The sequence below is a fragment of the Elephantulus edwardii genome, unplaced genomic scaffold, assembly GCF_000299155.1.
Source record: "Elephantulus edwardii isolate Elephantulus edwardi_28Jun2011 unplaced genomic scaffold, EleEdw1.0 scaffold00207, whole genome shotgun sequence".
NCBI classification, from domain to species: domain Eukaryota; kingdom Metazoa; phylum Chordata; class Mammalia; order Macroscelidea; family Macroscelididae; genus Elephantulus; species Elephantulus edwardii.
The window spans coordinates 3,833,458-3,853,544 of NW_006399957.1; the positions used below are offsets into that span (position 1 = coordinate 3,833,458).

General features: G+C 49.6%; 1 protein-coding gene across 1 annotated transcript; it reads left to right on the forward strand.

Annotated features, from left to right (window-relative positions):
• Nucleotide 1: 1 nt before the first annotated feature.
• On the forward strand, nucleotides 2-6,508 carry ZADH2 (zinc binding alcohol dehydrogenase domain containing 2). Its single transcript, XM_006897249.1, has 2 exons — nucleotides 2-195; nucleotides 5,584-6,508. Exons 1-2 carry the CDS (start codon nucleotides 2-4, stop codon nucleotides 6,506-6,508), a joined length of 1,119 nt encoding a protein of 372 aa, XP_006897311.1.
• Nucleotides 6,509-20,087: the final 13,579 nt, after the last annotated feature.

A 20,087-nucleotide genomic window follows, 5' to 3' on the forward strand; every position in this document is an offset into this window, starting at 1 on the left:
AATGCGCGCTTTGCGGACCATCGTGGACATGTCGTACGCTCGCCACTTCCTGGACTTCCAGGGCTCCGCCATCCCCCGCGTTATGCAGAAGCTGGTGGTGACCCGGCTGAGCCCCAACTTCCGTGAGGCGGTCACCCTGCGCCGGGACTGCGCGGTGCCGCTCCCCGGGGATGGAGACCTCCTCGTCCGGAACCGGTGAGCCCCGCGTCCCGCTGACCCAGGCCGCGCTCGCTTCGCCGCCCGGCTGCTCCGGGAAGTTCACCCGCCGCCATCTGGCGAGCGCTACTGCGGGTTCTTGTTGCGGTGGCGCTTCCCGGAGTCGCCGGCGGCCTCCTCGCCGGGGCTTATTTTAATTTGGGATTCTCCTCCCCTCCCCCAACCCGCCTCCTCCCCCTCCCGACCGAAATAAAACCGCGCGACCCAGAAGGGAGGTTCCCCTCGCGGCCCACCCGCACCCGCGGCCACCGTGCGCAGCCCGCTTTCGCGGAGCCAGGACCCTGGACGCACACGGCGACATTAGGGGGACGCGCCGGCCGATCGAGGGCGCGGGGCAGCCCGGGCGGCGCCTCCTCCCCGCCAGGTGGGCGGCGGCCGCGCAGTGGCGGTGCAGGTCGTAGGGTGTGTTCCCGGCACAGCGCCGGTGCCATCTGCGCCTTGTCGGCGCTGGACAGTTGTCCCTGCAGGGGAGCCACTGCGCGTCGCGCGGGACTGCGGTGGGGGCATTGCGCATTTGCCCGAAGCTTTTGCAGACACTCTTGTGACCCTCAGGTCAAGGCCCTGCTCTGACTGTCCTTCCCCACCCCCCTCTGGGGTGCTTCCACGTGACTCAGCTCTAGTAGCCGGTGAAGCAACAGGAAGGAGCGGGCCTGGCGCCTTTTGGAGCTGAACTCTGCGTGGGGCTGCCTCTGGATACCCGGGCCTCCATGCTTCGCCAGCGGTGCCCCAACGTCCGCGGTGTGGGATCGAGCTTGTCTCAGGCTACGTAACATGAACTCCGAGGACGAGAAGGTTGTTGTCGTAACTGCGTCATCGCTTGTGTGCTGTCCTCTCAGTGGACTGAGGGACCAAGTGTGGGGACGGAGGAGCTGGGGAAGGCGCCCCTTGGTCCCTTCTGTGAGGCTGCGGTCTGCCTCGCAAGACCAAGATTTAAGGCCTCTGTTGGGGGCATTAGAGTTGAGGGAAGACTGAGTGGACACTAAGGGGCTTCTCCATAAAGTTTGCTAAGTTGCGAACCAGAGGGAAGATCATTCGCGCCCGCCAGGTGACGGAGGGCCGGGAGTGAGCCGCTGGGCAGGTACCGCACAGACCAGGGGGTTGGAAGAGGAGAAGCCTCCCTCCCGACTTACATGGGCAAAAGTTCTTCCCTGTTTCTTTCTAAGGATACCACCGAAACACAAGCACAGGACGCTTGACTAAAATCCCTTTCAGAAACGGGTGTAAAGTGAGGAGGGGGCAGGGAACAGGCCCGGGGAGAAGTGGGATTAGAGCGCTGAGTGAAGCGCGCGTACCTGCGCGAGGTGTAGCTCCTCCCGGCCTGGCCTCGGCGGGTGCTCTCAGGCTTAACTACCTGCGAGTGTTGTCACCTTCTTGGGTACCTGCTTTGCGTCCTCTGTTCTCACCCTCCCTGCTCACGGTCGCCCTCCCACCCCTCCTGCAACCTTCCCTAAGGGCTACTCCCAGGCGGCGGGGGCCCCGGGCTCACATAGAGGCCTTGGGCCTCAAGGTGATCCAGAGGCACGCAAAGTGGTTCCTGAATTTGGTGTTCAGGGCGCGGAAACGCAGGCTCCCGGCTTCAGAACGCTCCGGTTTGGATTACTTTGGGATCCACCCTTCTTGTTCTCCCCCACGCATGCCGAGAAACCTTTTAATATAAATAGTGTGTTCATTTAGCAATTTGACCTCCAACTCCGACCCTGAAATCAGCGGGAGGAGAAAGGCCTTTTTTGTAGAGAAAGGAGGGCTAGGCCCGGCTCTTGGAGTCTCTTGCCCTAGAACTGCCGATGAATCTTGACTCTTGCAGAGCATTGTTCTGGAAGGTGGTCTTAACCTTTTTACCCCCAAGGAATAGCGGTTTGGTAATTCACTGTGGTTTCGTTAATTTTCATTTAGACTGAATGTCTCCCAAAAGCTGTTTGCCCTGTTTCATTTTGTGGACACTTTTCATTTTCATTTTGAAAATCTGGTTTGGAGTGAGTGGCTTTGGCCCGGGTCATTAGTACCATTTTGGGAGGTTTCCTTGTGCTGGGCCCCTTTCTCCTTTGTCGGAAAACAGGTCAGGAGGCGCAGGTCTGAGCGGAGGTCCCAGGGAGGGAAGTGCTTTGAGCCCACGTCCAGAAAACGGTGTGAGGGATTAATAGGGATGGCCCAGTTTACCACTTCAGACCCCCGACCATGCACAGCTCAGAGACAGAAATGAAAGGACAAAAGGCAGCCCTTCCCCCCCAAATCAAGACCCAGTACATGGCATTTTTTGGTTTTGTTTTGTTTTGGCTTTTTTTTTAATAAAAGAGTGGTAGGTTATTTAGTTTCCACGCAAGTGTAAGATAAGGAGGGAGGCAGGAGTCTCTGGGGTGGATAAGAGGAGGGGAGAGCTGTTTGATGGCTGGTAACTACTTACGCAGAAGCAGGTTTTTAGAGGCAGGTCTGGTTGGGACTCTGTTTTGTCTCTGAACTTGAGCCTTTCATTTGGGTTTTGTTCCAAGGGCAGTGTTCTCCTCCACCCCTGCAGCATCGCCCTGTTTTCACAATAAACATGACTAAAGGCCTCAGCTCTTTTCAGTATAAATAAACCCAGACAAGAGGATTTGGGGAAAGCCCCCAAATGGCCCCCTTTTTTTCCCTTGGCTTTCTGGGTTGTCCGTTTTTTTTTTAGTTGAATCTTCCCATTGGATTGCCTAAACCCTGTGCTCCTTAAAAGCACACATTTGAAATTATGGGGACTGTGGGGGGGCCCCAAAAGTGCAGCTGGCCTAGTGTGCCTTCTCTTTCTTGCCGGCTCCCATCCTCTCATGCCCCTGCTTCCCAGCAAGAGCCTTCTCCTACTTAGCATTGCTCTTGAACTTGTCTCTCATGGAGAAGAGGAAGGCACCAGGCTGTGGACCTTGTTCTGCGCTCTTCCCAAAACCCAGGTAAGGACTCAGGCGCCAGAATGGCCTTCAGCCACTAGGCGGCCGGACGATCACTGTCACCAGCAAGAACCAGGATGGTGGCAGTGCCCCAGGAGAGGACAAGTGGCACCACTACTGACCAGGGCCTTGCCACCCAGTGTACCTTGAAGAAGTGGTGGGGGAGTGGTGGTAGAAGGCTTCGAAGAAAAGCCAGATTGCTTTTCCTGCCTCTTGGGGCAGAGCGCTCCTGGCCCCCAGTGGTGAAGGGGGGCAGCGCTGAAGTGGTGGTGTGCATCGCCAACCTCCTTGTGGAAAATGAGTGGACACAGGACCCGGGCACTTCCTGAGAGCACCCAGGGAACAGCAGGGGACTGCCAGACCCAGGCAGGGCATTGCAGGCTCTGCTGTTCTTGCCTGCTTCGTGTGTCCAGCCTGCAGTCCCCTGCAGAGCTGGCCTTGGCGTTGACCATTCTTGTTCCTTGCTCTTATCTGGGACGGGCTTCCGGCTTGGTTGTCCCAGCTCCTTAGAAGTGAGGAGCTCCAGCTCAGGGCCTGGCAGGTGAACTCACTCTTTCTCTGCAGAGGGCCCCAGCACACCGCCCTCAGTGATGCCCCCAGAGGGCCCCTGCTGCCCCGTACTCTCTGGCCTCTAGAACCCCAAGACTGGGCCCAAGTCAGGCACTGGAGCTCCATCTGCTACCAGAGCCCATTGGGGTTTGGGAGGGGTGGAGGGCCCAGAGAAGAGCCAGGGAGAGGTGAGGGAAGCAAACGGTTAACCATGGAGAAACCTCCAGGAACCTAAGTGGTAGCTCACCATCTCCCCACCCCCCCAAGAGCACAGCCTGCTCTTCCACTCCAAGGCCAGCCTTCCTAAGGTTTCCACAGGAACCCATATACCCTCCTGAGGAGAACCCCGACCCCTGTGGAGGCGTTTTCCTACCAGACCCGGCCTAGAGAGGGCTGTAAATGCAGAGGAAAGATGGCTGGACATCTTAGCACTAACATACCAGGAGAGAAGCGCTGAGAAAGCGTCCCCCACCCATCACCTCCTCACCCCCCACCTCCCCACCCACTTGTCAGGGTGGCTATGGAACTGAGGGCCAGGTGGCCAAAGCTGTGGACTCTGGTTTCTGGGTGCAGCTGCCCATGGAGGAGAGGTGGGAATTGCTTTCTTCTTCCTACATTGGACAGAAACTTTGCACACTGTAGCTGTCTGGAAAGCTTTCTACAGCCCCGCATGAAGCATGTTGCTCTAAATGTGTCCTCCTTACACAGGGCACTTGGGGTTTATTGACTTTTTCTTCAGTACATATCACAGAGAATGCTTTTTAAATGTTCTTACTAGCTTTGCACGAGCCCCCAGGTACTGGTGGACGTGGGACCTGTTAGGATTCACCTTTCCACGTCTCAGCCACCTCTAGAACACTAGGCCATAAGGGCTTTCCCTCTTAGAGGCTAGGGTATTTTTGTTATGAGCTAGAGGGAGATGAAAGAAAAAGCTGGTCAAGATGCTGGTCTCACAGTAAAAGCGAATCTGCACACCAACATGGAGATAGCCATCTGTGATTAATCAGATCACCTCTCTGCTTCTTGGTGAGGACAAGCAGGGACGATTTGCTTTCCTTTTCATGTTTAAAAAAGAAAAAAAAATACGAGGAGCAAACTGGGGTGGGGTGGGCGGGGAGAGGAGAAAAGTGCAACAGTGAATGAATGGAATTCCAAAATCTCTGTAGATGTTCATTGAAATTAAATATAAAAAAAAAAAAAAACAAAACTAAAATGTTGAAGGTTCCTTTAAAGTCCAGGGCCCTAGGAGACAGTTTTTTGCTGCTGTTAAGTGAATCATAATGCATATTTTCACACCAGACAAAGAAATGTTCTGCAGTTCAGCCACGCTGTTTGAGAATCAACCCTGCAGGGACCACAAGTGGCCAGTGACCTTGTGCGTTACACCCATCTTTAATAGTATCCTTGTCATTACTATTATTATCTCAAGTGTTAAATTGTTGCCAGAATCAATACAGTCTCTCTCTTTGAATATATTTTATCCCTGTGGTGTTTTTAACATCTTTGCTAAGAGCACAATTAATTGCCAACCCACCACCCGCCCAAGTGAAGCTTGTCTGTAACAAGGACTTCCTAATTTTTTTTCCTTACTCTTCTTGAAAGAAAAAAAAAAGGGAGGGGGAGCTAGGCAGGGTAACTAGAGGTTTACAGTGAAGGGCCCCTCCCCCTAAAGCCTGGAACCGTGTGCAGTATGCTGAAATGATACAACAGGCGGAAATTCAAATGGAAAATCATCAATAAACTAATATTTGTGTGGTTTCTTTTTTCTACTGAGCGGATGGGACTAATTTCTGGAATTGTATCAGACTGTGTAGCCAAGCAGCCCCTCGGGGAATTACAGCAGCTTTTTTTAAGTGGACAGAGAGGCCTTGGCAAAGGAAGCGTCCTAATGCACTTCTCTTCTCTTCAGCTTCATAGGTGTTAATGCATCGGACATCAACTATTCTGCTGGCCGCTACAACCCTGCTGTGAAGGTCCCCTTCGATGTGGGCTTTGAAGGCTTGGGTGAGGTAGTGGCCTTGGGCCTCTCGGCCAGTTCCAGGTACTCAGTGGGCCAGGCAGTAGCTTACCTGGCACCCGGTTCTTTTGCTGAGTACACAGTGGTGCCTGCTAGCGCTGCCACTGCAGTGCCCTCTCTGGAGCCCGAGTACCTCTCCCTGCTGGTGAGCGGTACCACAGCCTACCTCAGCCTGGAGGAGCTGGGGGCACTGTCCCCAGGCCAGAAGGTGTTGGTGACTGCTGCGGCGGGGGGCACAGGCCAGTTTGCTGTGCAACTTTCAAAGAGGGCAAAATGCCACGTCATTGGGACCTGCTCATCGGAGGAGAAGGCTGCTTTCCTGAGGTCTGTGGGCTGCGATCGCCCCATTAACTATAAGATGGAGGATGTGGGTGCTGTCCTCCAGCAGGAGTACCCCGATGGCGTGGACGTGGTCTACGAGTGCGTGGGGGGACCCCTGTTTGACTTGGCGGTGAATGCGTTGGCCACCAAAGGGCGTCTGATCATCATTGGGTTTATTTCTGGCTACCAGACTCCCACTGGCCTCGCACCCGTGAAGGCAGGGCTGTTACCAGCCAAACTGCTGAAAAAATCCGCCAGTGTCCACGGCTTCTTCCTCACCCACTACCTGTCCCGGTGTCCGGAGGCCATGGGCCGCTTGCTGAAGATGCACACAGATGGGGAACTGGTGTGCCAGGTGGACCTCGGTGCACTCTCACCAGGGGGCAGGTTCACAGGCCTGGAGTCGGTTTTCCGAGCTGTGGACTATATGTACACAGGGAAAAACACTGGAAAAGTCATCGTTGAGCTACCTCCCTCTGTTAGCAGCAAGTTGTAAAAACTCAACAGTGGTGGAAAGCAAGCAAGGATGAAAGGGAGCACGTTAGGCCTCGGAAATGGTAAAAATCTACATCTTTTTTAGTTGGTAATGGGTATAGTGATGATTAAGACAAAAGAAAGGTGTTAATGAATCCATTGCTCTCTCTCTCTCTCTCTCTCTTTAACCCTCCACCATCTAAAGAAAAACAATAGTGCTAATAAAACGCCTCGGTCACTCCGAGATGAAACGTGCACGTCGGGCGTCTCAGTCCTGGGCAGTGCCGTCCCTGCTTTTATTGTTCTGGGGACTAAATGAATTCCTGATGCAACTGCAGAGGGTGTTGGTGTCGGTGCCACTCTGAAGCGCGTCGTGAGGACAGTTGGCCAGTTCTTTTCTCTGGGCAGTTTGCTGTCAGGCTGACTGAGTTCAGACACCAGGAGGTGCAGCATGTTGGAACCTGTCTGTTTTGGAAAAGGGCCCCTTTGGCCTCTAAATCACCAGCTGACCATCTTCCCACCCCAGCTTGGTTATGAAAAGCTGTTAGAGAAAATGATAGGGTGAGCAGAGGCCATGTCGAGAGGCTCTTTGCCCACCTCCGTTTCCGGGAGGTGTGTGTGCGAAGGAAAGTGGGCATCCCTCTCCCTTTGAGCCGCAGGTGGGTGTCGAAAGTGCATGAACGCAGGTAGGCTTTGAGAGTCTGCATGTGCACGGGGATGGGAGGGGTGTGGGCCAGAGTCGTGCTGCCCTGGGGGCTCTAGGTGAGGGAGCTGGCACGCAGACAGTAGTACCAGGAACTGGCCCATGGGCAGCACCCACCGGGTTGGGCCTCATTATCTTATGGGCCGTGTGTGCTCAGTCAGAGGTAGCGTTCAGACACAGAAGGGGTGCCCCTGTGTCTGCTCTGCTCCAAGGCAGCAGGCCACGGCCTGTCTCCAGTCATCGTCTTGAGTTACCACTGACCACACACGAGAAAGGCCAAGTGGAGGCTGCTCTGCTGAACTCCTGGGCCCATCTGCCTGCACACTGCCCCCTTCAGTGCCCTGCAGACTCCCCTACCCATGACAAGCCTGGGTTCATAGCACCCATAGTACCTCCCTAATGTCACCTGAGACCTGACCACCTTCTCCCCTTAAGTGCTGGCTTTCTGGAGCCTCCATGGTGCTTGGAAATGGGAACACCCTTAAGCCCCTTTGCTGCAGCAAAGTTTGGGACTACGTGTAATCCCTCCTCCCTTCCCCTGGGAGGAGCCAGGCGAGGCAGTGGCGGAAGAGCCCTTGGTACGTTTTTCAGAGATTTACTCATTTTCAGGTACCTAATGTAGCTGCTCGCATGCACGCACAACAATACAATTTATATGGTAAATGGAACCAAATGATGGCCTCGCTCAGCGTTCCAGCTGCACTGGAGGGGACGTCACGGGAAATAGCTGCCAAATTATGGCTCACGCTGCAGTGTCACACAACTGCACCGAAGACAGATAGCACCAACGGCGATTGCCACTGTGTTGCGGCTGAGTTATGAAGAGGAGTGCTGCCCGCCGGGGCCTCTCTGTCCTCATTAGGGCCGAGGGTGAGCCGGCCCGGCCCGGCCCACATGGGGCGGCCTCCACTGTCCCTCAGTCCTGCAGCCCGCCCGCCTCCCACAAACAAAGAGGACGGAGCAGGGGAAGTGAGTGGGCATGCAGAGGCGGCCTCATAAAATCCTCACATCAAAGGAGGCCATTGAAGCCAGCCCAGCCCACATGGGCAGAACACTGCAGCTGCCCACATGGCCACTGTGTGAGAGCCCGGATGGGGGCTGCCTCCCCCGTGCAGGATGCCAGCAGTGGGATGGGACCAGCCAAGGGCTTCTGCTAATGTGAAGCCTTCTACCCTACCCCCTTTAATGGCAGGGTCATAAAGATGAAAGAGTCACTGGGTTTTAAGAGTTGGGTGCTTAAGCTGCAGGATAGGAATGTGTTCAGCTTGGAGGGGATAGACTGGATCTAACTACGGAAAAAGAAATACATCCACAATCGAATTGCTCAGGTTTAAAATCTAATCTGAAACTCAGTTCTCCCTACCCCCTCCTCCCCCCAAATTGAGAAACTGCTCGCAGGCTGTTTTCATTTATTCTTAGAAAACAAGCGTGCAAGATTCCTCCCACGCAGATAATGCCAAAAATATGTTTCAACAACCCCCTTTAGAAAAAATCCTTTTGAAAAATGATTTGTAAATTGCAGGTCAAAGTTGAGCATCGGCCCTCTCGGGACTTGTTGCTGATGGGAGGATGTGGCGTGGGGACCTCTGTACAAGCCCCGTCGGGGACAATCCACAGGGAGGGAGGGCCACTGGAGCCTTTGTGTTAGGGCAGTGACCAGGCCTGTGCTGTTTCCATCCTGTAGGATGAACGACCTCAGGTCACACACGGTGCTGGGGAGGGCCGGTGTGTCCACACTCACTGCTGATACCTCACATAAAACCCGTTCCTCCTGCATGTTTGACATGCAGGAAAGTAACCCACTAAGCAAATGTTGCTCACATAGGGCCCGTTTCATGAGGGCCTTGGCTGATGGTGGCACTTTTTAAAACTCTGAAGCCATTTGCACAGAAACGAGGTTCTGCAGAGTCTGGTCTGTGGGCTGCTGTAATCCCAGCTGCATGACGTTTCTGGGTGCAGGCCTGAGCATCTCGGAGCTTGCTAGTATTCCATTCGGTGTGTATCTCGTTCAAAGGCCAGTGACGAAAGCTGCTGTTTGTTAAAATGAAAACCCTGCGTCACACGCTTGAAGAGCAGGAGGCTGTGACGGCCTCTGCACAGCCCGGGCCTCCGACCATGCGCACAGCCACAAGGTGACGAATGGTATCATTTAAGACAGACGCTGGCCCAAGGGACCCAGGCCTTTGGGCTTCCTGTTCTGGCTTTTATTTGGCTAGCGTTTACAATAGCCACCCGACCTGTACCTGGGAAACGTTTTAACCCTTTTGCACAGTCTTCAATTAGCGAGCATTCACTAGCCTGGGAGGTTTTTATTTTGATTTGGGGAGGGGGCAGTCTCCACTCCTAAAGTCATTCCCTTGGTCAAGGGCCCACATATATGTTTGGAGTAAATGTTGTCTATAAGATGTGTGTAAAGAAAAGAAGTGAGGTGAGCTCTTCTATGACAAAATTTTTTTAACGGAGACCACATGCAGTTGTTAAGTACCATCAAGTTAGGCCTGACCCATAGCCCACACTCCAGCAGGTTTGCAGAGGTGTTTAATTGCGTGGGAGGAGATTGCCAAGCCTTCCCCCATGACAGGATTATTACACGCTATCGAGTCTCTCACAACTCATTGCGACCCTGTGCACTACAGCTCTGAACCTTGCTCTATCCTGAACCAACCTTATCATCTCTGACACACCTACACCCAGTCACCGAGTCTATCCATCTCACCGAAGGGCTGCTGCTTTTCCTTAATTAGCTGAGGAAACAGTTTACCACGTGCACATGAAATGTATACTGTCTTTAAGGTGTAAATGTATATAAAAACGAGTGAGTAATGTGAAATCCCCGTAAGAAATATTTAAAAACAAAAAGTTGGGAGATCATTTTCCTACAGTAACATTCGTGCTCCTTGGGCCTGGGCATGAATTCACAGTCACTGTGTTCAGGCGAACCACAGGGTTAGTGCTCGTCGACTGGAAGGCATCAAACGACGAAGTGCCCTGTTCCCCGTTGATCAGGGAGCTTGTTCTGTTACTTTAGGCCCTGCTGTCGAGCACTTCCATTTATCTGTGCAGATGTCAGTTTTCATTTCTTGGGAGTTGGATGGGGGTTTTTTAGTTGAGAAGTTTCTCAGCATTTGGAGTCAGATGATGGGGTCAGAATATAAACTCTGGGCTCTGGGCAGTGTCTCAGGAAGGGCTTGTCTTAAAGAGGCTTGAATTCTGTTATTATGAGACCTTTGCTATTGTGTTGCTTTAGCTCATAAAAAGAGGAATGTTTGATGTAAAATCTCATTGCTGTTACCAAGGGAGAGGTATGTAATATCAACCAAAAAGATTTTAAGAGCTATTCAGAGTGACTTATTTTAACAGTGTGCTTCGATCCAGGTAGAAGTTCAGGCCTGGAAGTAGAGTGTTTCCTTCAGTCAAAGGCCAGCCAGGGGCCTGGATCATGTGTCCAGCTCTCCGGGGGCAGGGTGGGGGGAACTGTTTCACTGTCTGCTTACCTGTTGTGACCCATACAGATCAGAGCACAGCTGCTCCCTGAGGTTCAAGGCTAATTTATCACACAATCTCCAGGCCTTTCTTCTGAGGGGCTCCTGGAGGGACTTGAACCACTTCACCTTCCAGTTAGTACCCAAGTGTTGAACCATTTATGGCGACAGGGACACCTGATTCTTTACCGTGGAGGAGATTCTGGCCCATTGCAGCCTCCCCCCACCCAAGACCCTACACACCAGGAATGTGGTGTGGGACTTCCAAAGAGGGGAGCTTGTCCTGAAGTGCAGCTTGGGAAAGCCAGTATGTACCCCATATGTGCCAGGAAGGATGGAGTCGAAAGCAGAGCAGTCACAACTGTCCCTCACAGGACACTCTGGTGAAGTGTCTTTCTACCAGCATGAAATGGAAAGACTCATCAAAGCACACCCTGCTGGCTGCTGGTAGCGTCCAATAAGAAGGACGGCCTGTGCTCAGTGTTTCCAGACTGTCCCACTTCACGGTCAGCACGCTGGTGCTGGGCCCCTCCCTCCAGGAGCAGAGCGCTGCTGAAGGTGCAGGGTCAACAGCAGGTGAGTGGAGCAGGCATCTTGAACCCACACTCAGCTCCCTGGGGGAACCAGGAGAGCCAGGCCCACCGTTCTGTGTTGACGAAGGTGCTTGGCCCGAGCTTGTCACTGATCCAGAGTCCCCAGGAGTGAGAGGACAGCCGTCTTTCGAGAAGGTGGACGAAGCTGTCCATTTCATGCAAGAGGAGACGCAAGAGTTGCAGAACTGACTGTCCTGGGAATTGAGATGAGAACACACCCAGGTCCTTCCCATCAGTGAGGCCTCTGGGACCTGGCTGATGGGCAGCATTGCCTTTGCTATAGGTCTTTGTGGGAATGGACATTGACCTGGAAGCTGTAGAACCATCCCCTCCATGTGTCTCAGACCTGTGGTCAGCAGGGCCTGCAGCTCAGACCACCTGGCCCTCACCATCTAGAAATAGAAAGTACATGTCGGGTGGGGAGAATGGAAGAAGGGCTGTGCGTCCACAATTTAAGGAGCCCCTGTTGGTGGTGCCATGTGTAGGATGCTCATCGGAATGCCCGCCCTTAAGTCCACGAGAGAGAAGGGCAGTCTCCTCCCATGAAGAGACCCACTAAGAAGTCTGGAATTGACTCTCCAGCAGTGGGTTTCAAGGTAGAACATAGGCTAAAAACTTGGCTGCTAACTGAAAGGTCATCCGTTCAAACCCACCAGCATCCCTGCAGAAGAAGAGAGCCATAGATTTGCTTCCATAAAGATACCAGTATAGGGCTCCCTATTGGGCCAGTCCCCTCGGTCACATGGGGTCACCTGAGTCCACATAGATCCAGCATCATCCAACAAGAAGGCCCACTCAATTCAGTTTTGTTTAAACACCACAAGGTAGGGCTGGTCACCCATGTTTCTGTTACCAGGTGCAACATGGGGTTTTTTTTTTTGGGGGGGGGGGTTGTTCCTCAAGAATTATTTGAGTTGCTTATAATATTGTTTCTAGGATGCTGATAATGTTTAACCATCATAAGCTTTGCCATTGAAGCAAAAATACGAGCCTGAAATGTATAGCCCTTCCTGCCATTGAATTCTGCTTCCTACAAAACACAGAAAAAGGCTGCATATGTGGACAAGCAGAAGAGTGGGCTCCTGGCCTGGAGGATGTGCTTCCAGGGTGGTCCTTAGAGGGGAAGAGGGAGCCTTCATCTCACGCACTTCAGGTGTATTATCGGAGGTGTCAGTCCCAGGAAAAGGACCTCGTGCTTAGAACAGTAAAGCCCAAGAGGGGGAAGACTGACAATGAGATGGATTCACACCGTGGTTCCTACAATGACATTACACACTGCAACAGGAGGATGGTACAAGTCTAGGCAGGGGGAATCCACTGTACAAGAGGCTGCTATGAGTCTGTGGTGGCCCTTAATAACATACACAACAGTAGGATGGATGAATTTATGCACAGGGATTTGGGGGAGGCCCTAGAATGAAGAACCATCAGTGGGCCCCATTCCCCACTTCCCTGCACACACCACAAGAACCTTGTTCTTCATACAAATGACAGACCCTCCTGAAGCCTGGAAAACGAGCGCTTCATACCCACATGACATTGAACATTCCTGTCTTTCTCCCTCAGCTCTGTCTTCCTTTCCCTTGAACTCATGCATAACAAGTGTAAACTTTCAACTTTACATGAGCAAATCCTTTGCCACCAGGGATTGCTGCTTTTAACATTGAAAACCCACTTCACAGAGAACAGCCACAATGTCAAAGGCAATCACACTCTACAGGAAGTGCCTTCCTCACCGGGACTGGTAGCCATAGCTCCCCGCTCTGTGCTGGAATTTACATTTGGAAATTGAATCGGCTCCTTGAGGGTTGCAACTCACAGTGACTTAGAGAATCACATTGTGCTGTGTCGGTGTGGAAGGAAACCTTCGCATATCTAAGAATAGTGAAATAGGTCTGCTGGGTAAATAATCGCATGGTTTAAGTCTTGTTGCAGCACACCTCACCGTATTGTATGACTTGTTTACACATTTTGTGCATGTGAATCCATCACTGTCTTTGGCATCGTCGAGGGCAGAAGGACTGTACTTAACCACTTGTATAAACATTGGAGGTTCTGGTCCTGCGTTGAAGCTCAGCATCAAGAAGACAAGGATTCTCACCAATTGGCAGTACCATGATGGAAGGGGAGGAGATTGAGTTTGTTAAGTTTCAGTTGGCTTAGTTCCACAGTCAATACTGTTGGTTCCAGCACTCAGGAAATCAAAAGACAAAATGCACTGGGGGAAAAAATCCATTGCCAGGAACCTCTCCACAGAGTTTTGAAGAGCAATGATGTCAGTCTGGAAACTAAGGTGCACCTGATCCAAGCCATGAACCTTGAAATTATTTAACTAATTCAGAGAGCTGGGCAGTGACCAAGGATGACACAAGAAGAATTGATACCTTCGAGTTGTGGTGCTGGAGAAGAGTGTTGAACATACGTGGACTGCCAAGAGAACAGATGGGTTTGTCTTAGAGATGATGAAACCAAGTTGCTTTTAAAAAAATGTAATTGTGATTTTGACAGAAGTTTACAAAAAAGTTGGATTTTCATTGTTTCATTTTCTTTCCTTCCTCCTTCTCCTGTTCACTTTCTTTTTAAAAATCACTCATTGTGGCATAGTTTTCTTCCTCTAACCCTCCCCCAGTCTTCTTTGGAATGTACTTCTTACTCTGGAGCCTTCTCTTACATATAATGCCTAATCGTATATTCCTGTAAACAGGTCTCTCCCTCATCTGTTGCAATGCGAGTTCATTATCCACTCTCTTCCTATCCTCCCACCACCCATCAGGCCAGTCTAACTTCATAACAGTGGTGGTGTGCAGTATTCGTCTTTTTGAGACTCATATATTTCACTCAGCATAATGTCTTCCAAGTTGCTTTTTAGAGGCGAGGATTTTGAAGCTCCATCTCACATAATTCCAGGGATGTTGCAAGGAAGGACCAGTCCTTGGAGAAGGACATCATGCTTGGAAAGGTGGAGGGACAAAACACGACAGAAAGATCCTGGATGAAGTGGATTGACACAGTAACTGGGACAGTGGAATTTGATCTGTTGGAGATAGAAGACTGCCTCAGGGTAGGGCAGGGCTCCAAGCTATTGTGCACAGGGTCACTATGAGTCGTAGGCAACTCCATGGCTCTAGAGGAAGGTCCCCATCTCCCTCAGCATCTGTAGACTCTACCCTAGTGACCTCAGTGTGTCCTGTCCCCAAAGGACAAACTCCACTCCTAACAGTTCTGTCATGGTTTACTAAAAGTCCTCTTCTGGCTCAAGCTCATCTCCCTTTAAAAAATATCACAGGGCACACTCTAAGGCCATTCCTTTACGTGAGGTGAGGGATAAGATGGCCTTAACGGGTATTACTTGCCACCCTTAACCCTCTTAAACCTATTTGGTTTAGGAGATCATCATTACTCGTCTTCTACACACATGTACTTTGGTAAGATAATGTAAAGGAAACACAACGTTTAAAAAAGAAAACGCTGCATGGGGTGGATTCTCATTCACAGGATGCCACCACGCAGGTTCTGAGACGACGTCTTAGTGGGAGGGGACTGTCCATCTTTCTCCTGGGGAGCCACTGGGGCATTTGAGTGGCCAGCATGCTGGGGACAGTGCCACCAACACTCTGGGAATTTAGGGGGAAGGGACACAATGCAAACCACGCAAGAAAGACATTCAACTGAAAACAGGTGACAGATTCCCATCTGAGAGTTGGGAAAGTCAGGCTCAGAACAATGGCTGGTCCAGGGTCACAGATTCAGAGCAGAGGTAGGCTGTGTCGTTAAAGGGCATCTCCCTCAAACTAACATTCATTGAGTCACCCATTCAGTGCAGGTTCCAGCTCAGGAAGTCTAGTGTGGGTCCTGGAGCTCAGAAGACACACTGATACTGCTGGGACAGGAGCAGATGTTGGGCAGTGCTCCCCTGCGATGCTCCTCCCCCTCACGCCCCCCCCCCCAGAAATGCCCTGGAAACACACTGGATGGCACTAGGAGGAATATTCTTTACAGTCATGTAACTTTCCCATCTGGGACACAGCCTGCCTCTGCCACCGTCATTTGATGTCTGTCCCATGGGATGTGGGAGGAAAGACCTGCTTCTCTGCCTTTAGAAAGGGAGGAATAGATGCCCAGAAAGAGCTATGCATCGTATGATACTACCTGGGAGTGTATCACCTTTTTAAACAAAGTGGGCCACAACTTCCCCCAGACAAGCTCACTACTGCCCACGTTTCTCAACCGTGGCTAGATGTCACCAGCTAAGCCTCATTCCTCCCAAGCAGCTCTGAGCAAAACATGGGTCCTTTGTTGGGTCTCTCCTGTCACTGATAGCCCATGCTTTCTCAGCTTTTGTTGTTATGTGCCGTCAAGTGGCCTGTGATTTATAAAGACCCTGTGTACAACAGCTCTGAACCCTGCCTTGTACTGATTAGGTGACCTCCAATACATCTAATCCCACTGCCCCAGTTACCATGTCAGTCCATTTCATGGTCTTCCTCTCTTGTTCTGTCCCTCTACACATACAAGCAAGAGGTCCTCAAAGGACTAGTCCCTCATGACCACATGCCTGAAGTAGGTGAGAGAGCTTCAAAAGGAGCCCCTTTGCCTCCAAGGAGAAACTTGATTTCATCCTTTCCAAGACAGACCTATTCATTCTCCTGGTGGTCTTGATATGTTCAGTACTCTTCTCCAGCACCACAACTCAAAAGGCATCAATAGTTCTATCATCCTTAGTATTTTTCCAGCTCTCTGATTTATAGCATGTAATTTTGAAGACCATGGCCTGGATTAAGTGCACCTTAGTCTCTAGAATTATATCATTGTTCCTCATCACTCTGGAAAGGTCCCTGACAGCAAACTTCCCCAATACAGTTCATCTTTTGATTTCTTGACTGCTGGTGTCAAGAGTTGATTGTGGAGCTGAGCAAGCTGAAATTGTTAACAACCTCAATCTCATCTCCACATATTATGGTGCTGCCAGTTGGCCCAGTGGTGAGAATGTTTGTTTTCTTGATACTGTTTCAATTCATATTGAAGAATACAGTCCTTGATCTTCTGCAGCAAGTAAGCACAGGTCATCTGCATAACACATGTTATTGATGAGTCTTTCTGGAATCCTGATGCTACATTTCGCCTCATAAAGCCCAACCTCTCTAATGATCTGTTCCACATATAGATGGAAAGGCATGGAGACAGATTGCATCACTGACACCACAGCTCTCCAGCACTTGACTCCTGTGTTTGCCCAGCACAGCTGTTGTTGGATGACATTTAGCAGATTCTGAAATCCTATATGATAGTTTGATGGGGTAGAGTGGTTGTGATAGATGCAATGAAGTGAAACTGCCCTATGGGAAGTCCTTCATGAAAATCTTTACAGGAGTAGATTGCAGCTGAGCAAATAAGTCCTTTACACTTCATGAGATTCATGTTCTGTTGATGTCCATCCAATGTGCTGACCTACAATTCCTCAAAATACAGCCCCTCAGTGTTGAACTTCTTCCAAAGTATCCATGATACCAGTTACTTGGGCATGGGGACTTGAGATCAATGTTTATTCTGACCACCTCTTTTCTACCTCCATCAACATTGCTTAGTATATACCCCAAGAAAAAGAGAAATGAGGCTCAAACGGAAACTTGTACACCAGTGTTCACTGCAGCAGCATTCACCATCACAAGAACATGGAAACCGCCCAGATGTCCACCCACAAATGAATGGATTGACAAGTTGTGATACATTCACACAATGGACTACTACACAGCACGCAGGAGCAATGATTTTGTAAATTGCTACCTAACTTGGGAGGGACTGGAGAGCATTATGCTGAGTGAACTAACTCAGTCAAAACTCAAGGACAAATACTGTATAAAACCATTATTGTAGAATGAGTATGAGGATCCAAGGTGGAGGGACAGTGGAAGCAGGGGGGTGAGGATGGGCGGGGGGACGGCGTGTTAATCATAGGATTGCACAATTTGATGGGTGGGGTATGTATGAAGGAAATGGGAAGAATGTTGTGTGAAAATGTATTCGAACTTTGTAAATAAATCACCTTTTTTAAAAAAAAAAGGTGCAATCAAAAAGCAGAAGAAGGAAGTGTCTAGCCCTGGGAGAGCACCTCAAAACTCACTCCCTGCCATCAAGTTAGGTCCGCCGTCATCGGGTTTCCCAGGCTTGTAGATCGTGCAGGGTTAGAACGCCCATCCTTCTCCCTTGGAACTGCTAGTGATTCAGAGGCCTGGAGAAGCTGCCTTTGGGTCAACAGCACAGCTCTCTCTAGCCACCACCAGATAAGTACCTCTGTGCATCCTTCCGTTTCCTTTCCGATTCCTGTGTGGGATCCCTCAGTATTGCAAGGCAAGGCTTGACTTTTCCCTTCAGTTCTCTCAGCTTGAGAAATGCTAAGAATGTTCTTTTTTAGCTTCTAACTCCAGGTCTTTGCACATTACATGGTCACATTTGCTTTGTATCCTCAAGGTGCCCTTTGAAATCATCTGTTCATCATCATCTCCCATGAATTCTAAGTTACAAAGCAAGTTTCAGAGTCTCGTCCGACTTCCATTTTGTCTTATTTTTACTTCCTGCCCTTTTAATGACCTTTTGCTTTTCTCATGTGTGATGTCCTTAATGTCATCCCACAACTCATCTGGTATTTGGTAATTAGTATTTAATCCATCAGATCTATTCTTGAGATGGTCTCTAATTCCAGGTGGGATAAACTCAAGGTTTTGGCTCTTGTGGACTTGTTCTCATTCTGCTCAGCTTCAGTTTGAATTTTGTTTTAGCAATGAATGGTAGGTTCTGCTCTAAGAGCCTGTCTTCACATACATTGTCTGTTTGGTTCATATTTATTCCTTCTGGAAAGCTCCACAGATATAATTATTGTTTATGCTTTTTAAAAAGGTATTGTCAAAGAATAAGTCATTGGTCATACAAAACTCAATCATGTAATCTCAGGCCTCATTTTTATGAACAAGGACATGTTTTCCAACCACCAGTACTTTGTTTCCAATTTTTTAATTCCAGTAACCAGTTATTTATTACATATTTGATCAATTTCAGATTACAAAAATAGTGGTTGAAATCTTCAATTTCTGTATCTTTGGCTTTACTGACTAGTGCAAAAATGTGAGTCATAGTCCTATTAACAGATCTTCCTTATGTGCATTTAAGTGTAGTCACCTACAGCACTGTGCTTCAGAACAGACCTTGAAATGTTCTTTCTGGATGTGAATGTGACACTATTCCACTTCAGTTTGCTGTTCTTGGTATAGGAGACCATATATGTCAATTTCAAAATAGTCAACACCAATTTATTTCACCTTATTAATATATAATAGATATGATTTCGATTATATATCATTTATAATATATTAATAGAATATATACTTTTAATGTTCTATATACATTTTTAAAACTTTAAATGTTTCTAAATTCCTTATTCATATATTCCACATTCTGATTATTAATGTTAACAGCTTTTTCTCATTTGAAGTCATGAAAAACCAGCAAATAAAGGACTTTTACTAACAAAGCTTTACTCCATCCACCTCAGTAAGGTAGACTCTATTGTGGAGCGTAGTTGTGTCTTGAATGCCTTCCAGACTGAGGCACTTGATAAGACTGTGTTCTGCTGCTCCTCATAGGGTTTCAGCATGGTGACATAGCATCTAGCATCACACAACCATGTAAGCCAGCACCGTGTGATAAACTGACAGGTGAGTGGTGGCTATATCCTAGACTTGGAATGGGTCTTGACAGGTCCCCTCTGTCACACCGGTTCACTCAGTTAAACTTGACAGCACCCAACAACACCACATCTAGAAAAAAAATGAATTTCTTTAGAATTCCAAGCACTGTGCTTGCATCCTCATTGGAGGGTGCTCCGACAGAGATCTGCACGGGAAAACCTACAGTGTGGCAGAAAACTGGCAAATACATGCTGGGAGGTCTGGGCCTACCCTCTGTCCACCTCTACAGTGGATTTACATCACAAATTTAGAGAAGATTGTCAACCTACACATAAGACTTACTCTTCTTTTCTTTCCCTCTTCCTCTTCCTCTCCCTGCTTCTCCCTCCCTCCCTCCTTCCTTCTCTCTCTGTCCCCTCTCCCTCTTCCTCTCTCCCTCCCACTCTCTTTCCCCCTACTCTCTCTCTCTTTTTACCAATACTTTTTTACTTCTACTCTTTTTAACTAAGGAAGAATTGTGCTCAAAGACATCATGCTTGGAAAGGTGGGGAGTCAGTGAAGGAAAGGAAGACCCTCACAAACACCCAAGATAACAGCAGTCAAGAAATGAAAAGATGTGTCGTGTTGGGAACATCTGCTATTCGGGACTTCCTCAAAGAGCTAAAGAGTGAAGATGTCAGTTTAAAGACTATGGTGCCCTTGATTCAAGTCCTAAACTTTGAAACTACGTGTGAAAGTTGGACCGTGAATCAGGACTACCAAAGAAGAATCGATGCCTTTGATTTGCGGTGTTGGCAGGAAGTGTTGACTATCCCACGGATTTCCAAAACAGTAACTGTCTCGGGAAGGGCAGCCCGGGTGCTCTTGGAGGCAAAGATGGTGAATGTTCTCAGGAGGCACCAGTCCTTAGGAAAGACCTCTTACCGAGGACCCAAGAGAGAGGAGGACCTTCAGTTAGACTGACACAAGGCCAGCAGTAGTGAGCTTTGTTGTTGTTGTTATGTGCCATCGAGTTGGTATTCTCAATACTCTTCTCCAGCACCACAGCTCAAAGGCATCAATTCTCCTTCTATCCTCCTTGGTCATTGTCCAACTCTCTGATGCATAACAAGTGATTGCAAAGACCATGGCCTGTATCAGA

Coding starts and splice junctions, on each gene's coding strand:
- ZADH2 (XM_006897249.1), top strand. CDS start 2: ATGCGCGCTTTGCGGACCATCGTGGACATGTCGTACGCTCGCCACTTC. Junction 196..5,583: donor GACCTCCTCGTCCGGAACCG/GTGAGCCCCGCG, acceptor TCTTCTCTTCAG/CTTCATAGGTGTTAATGCAT.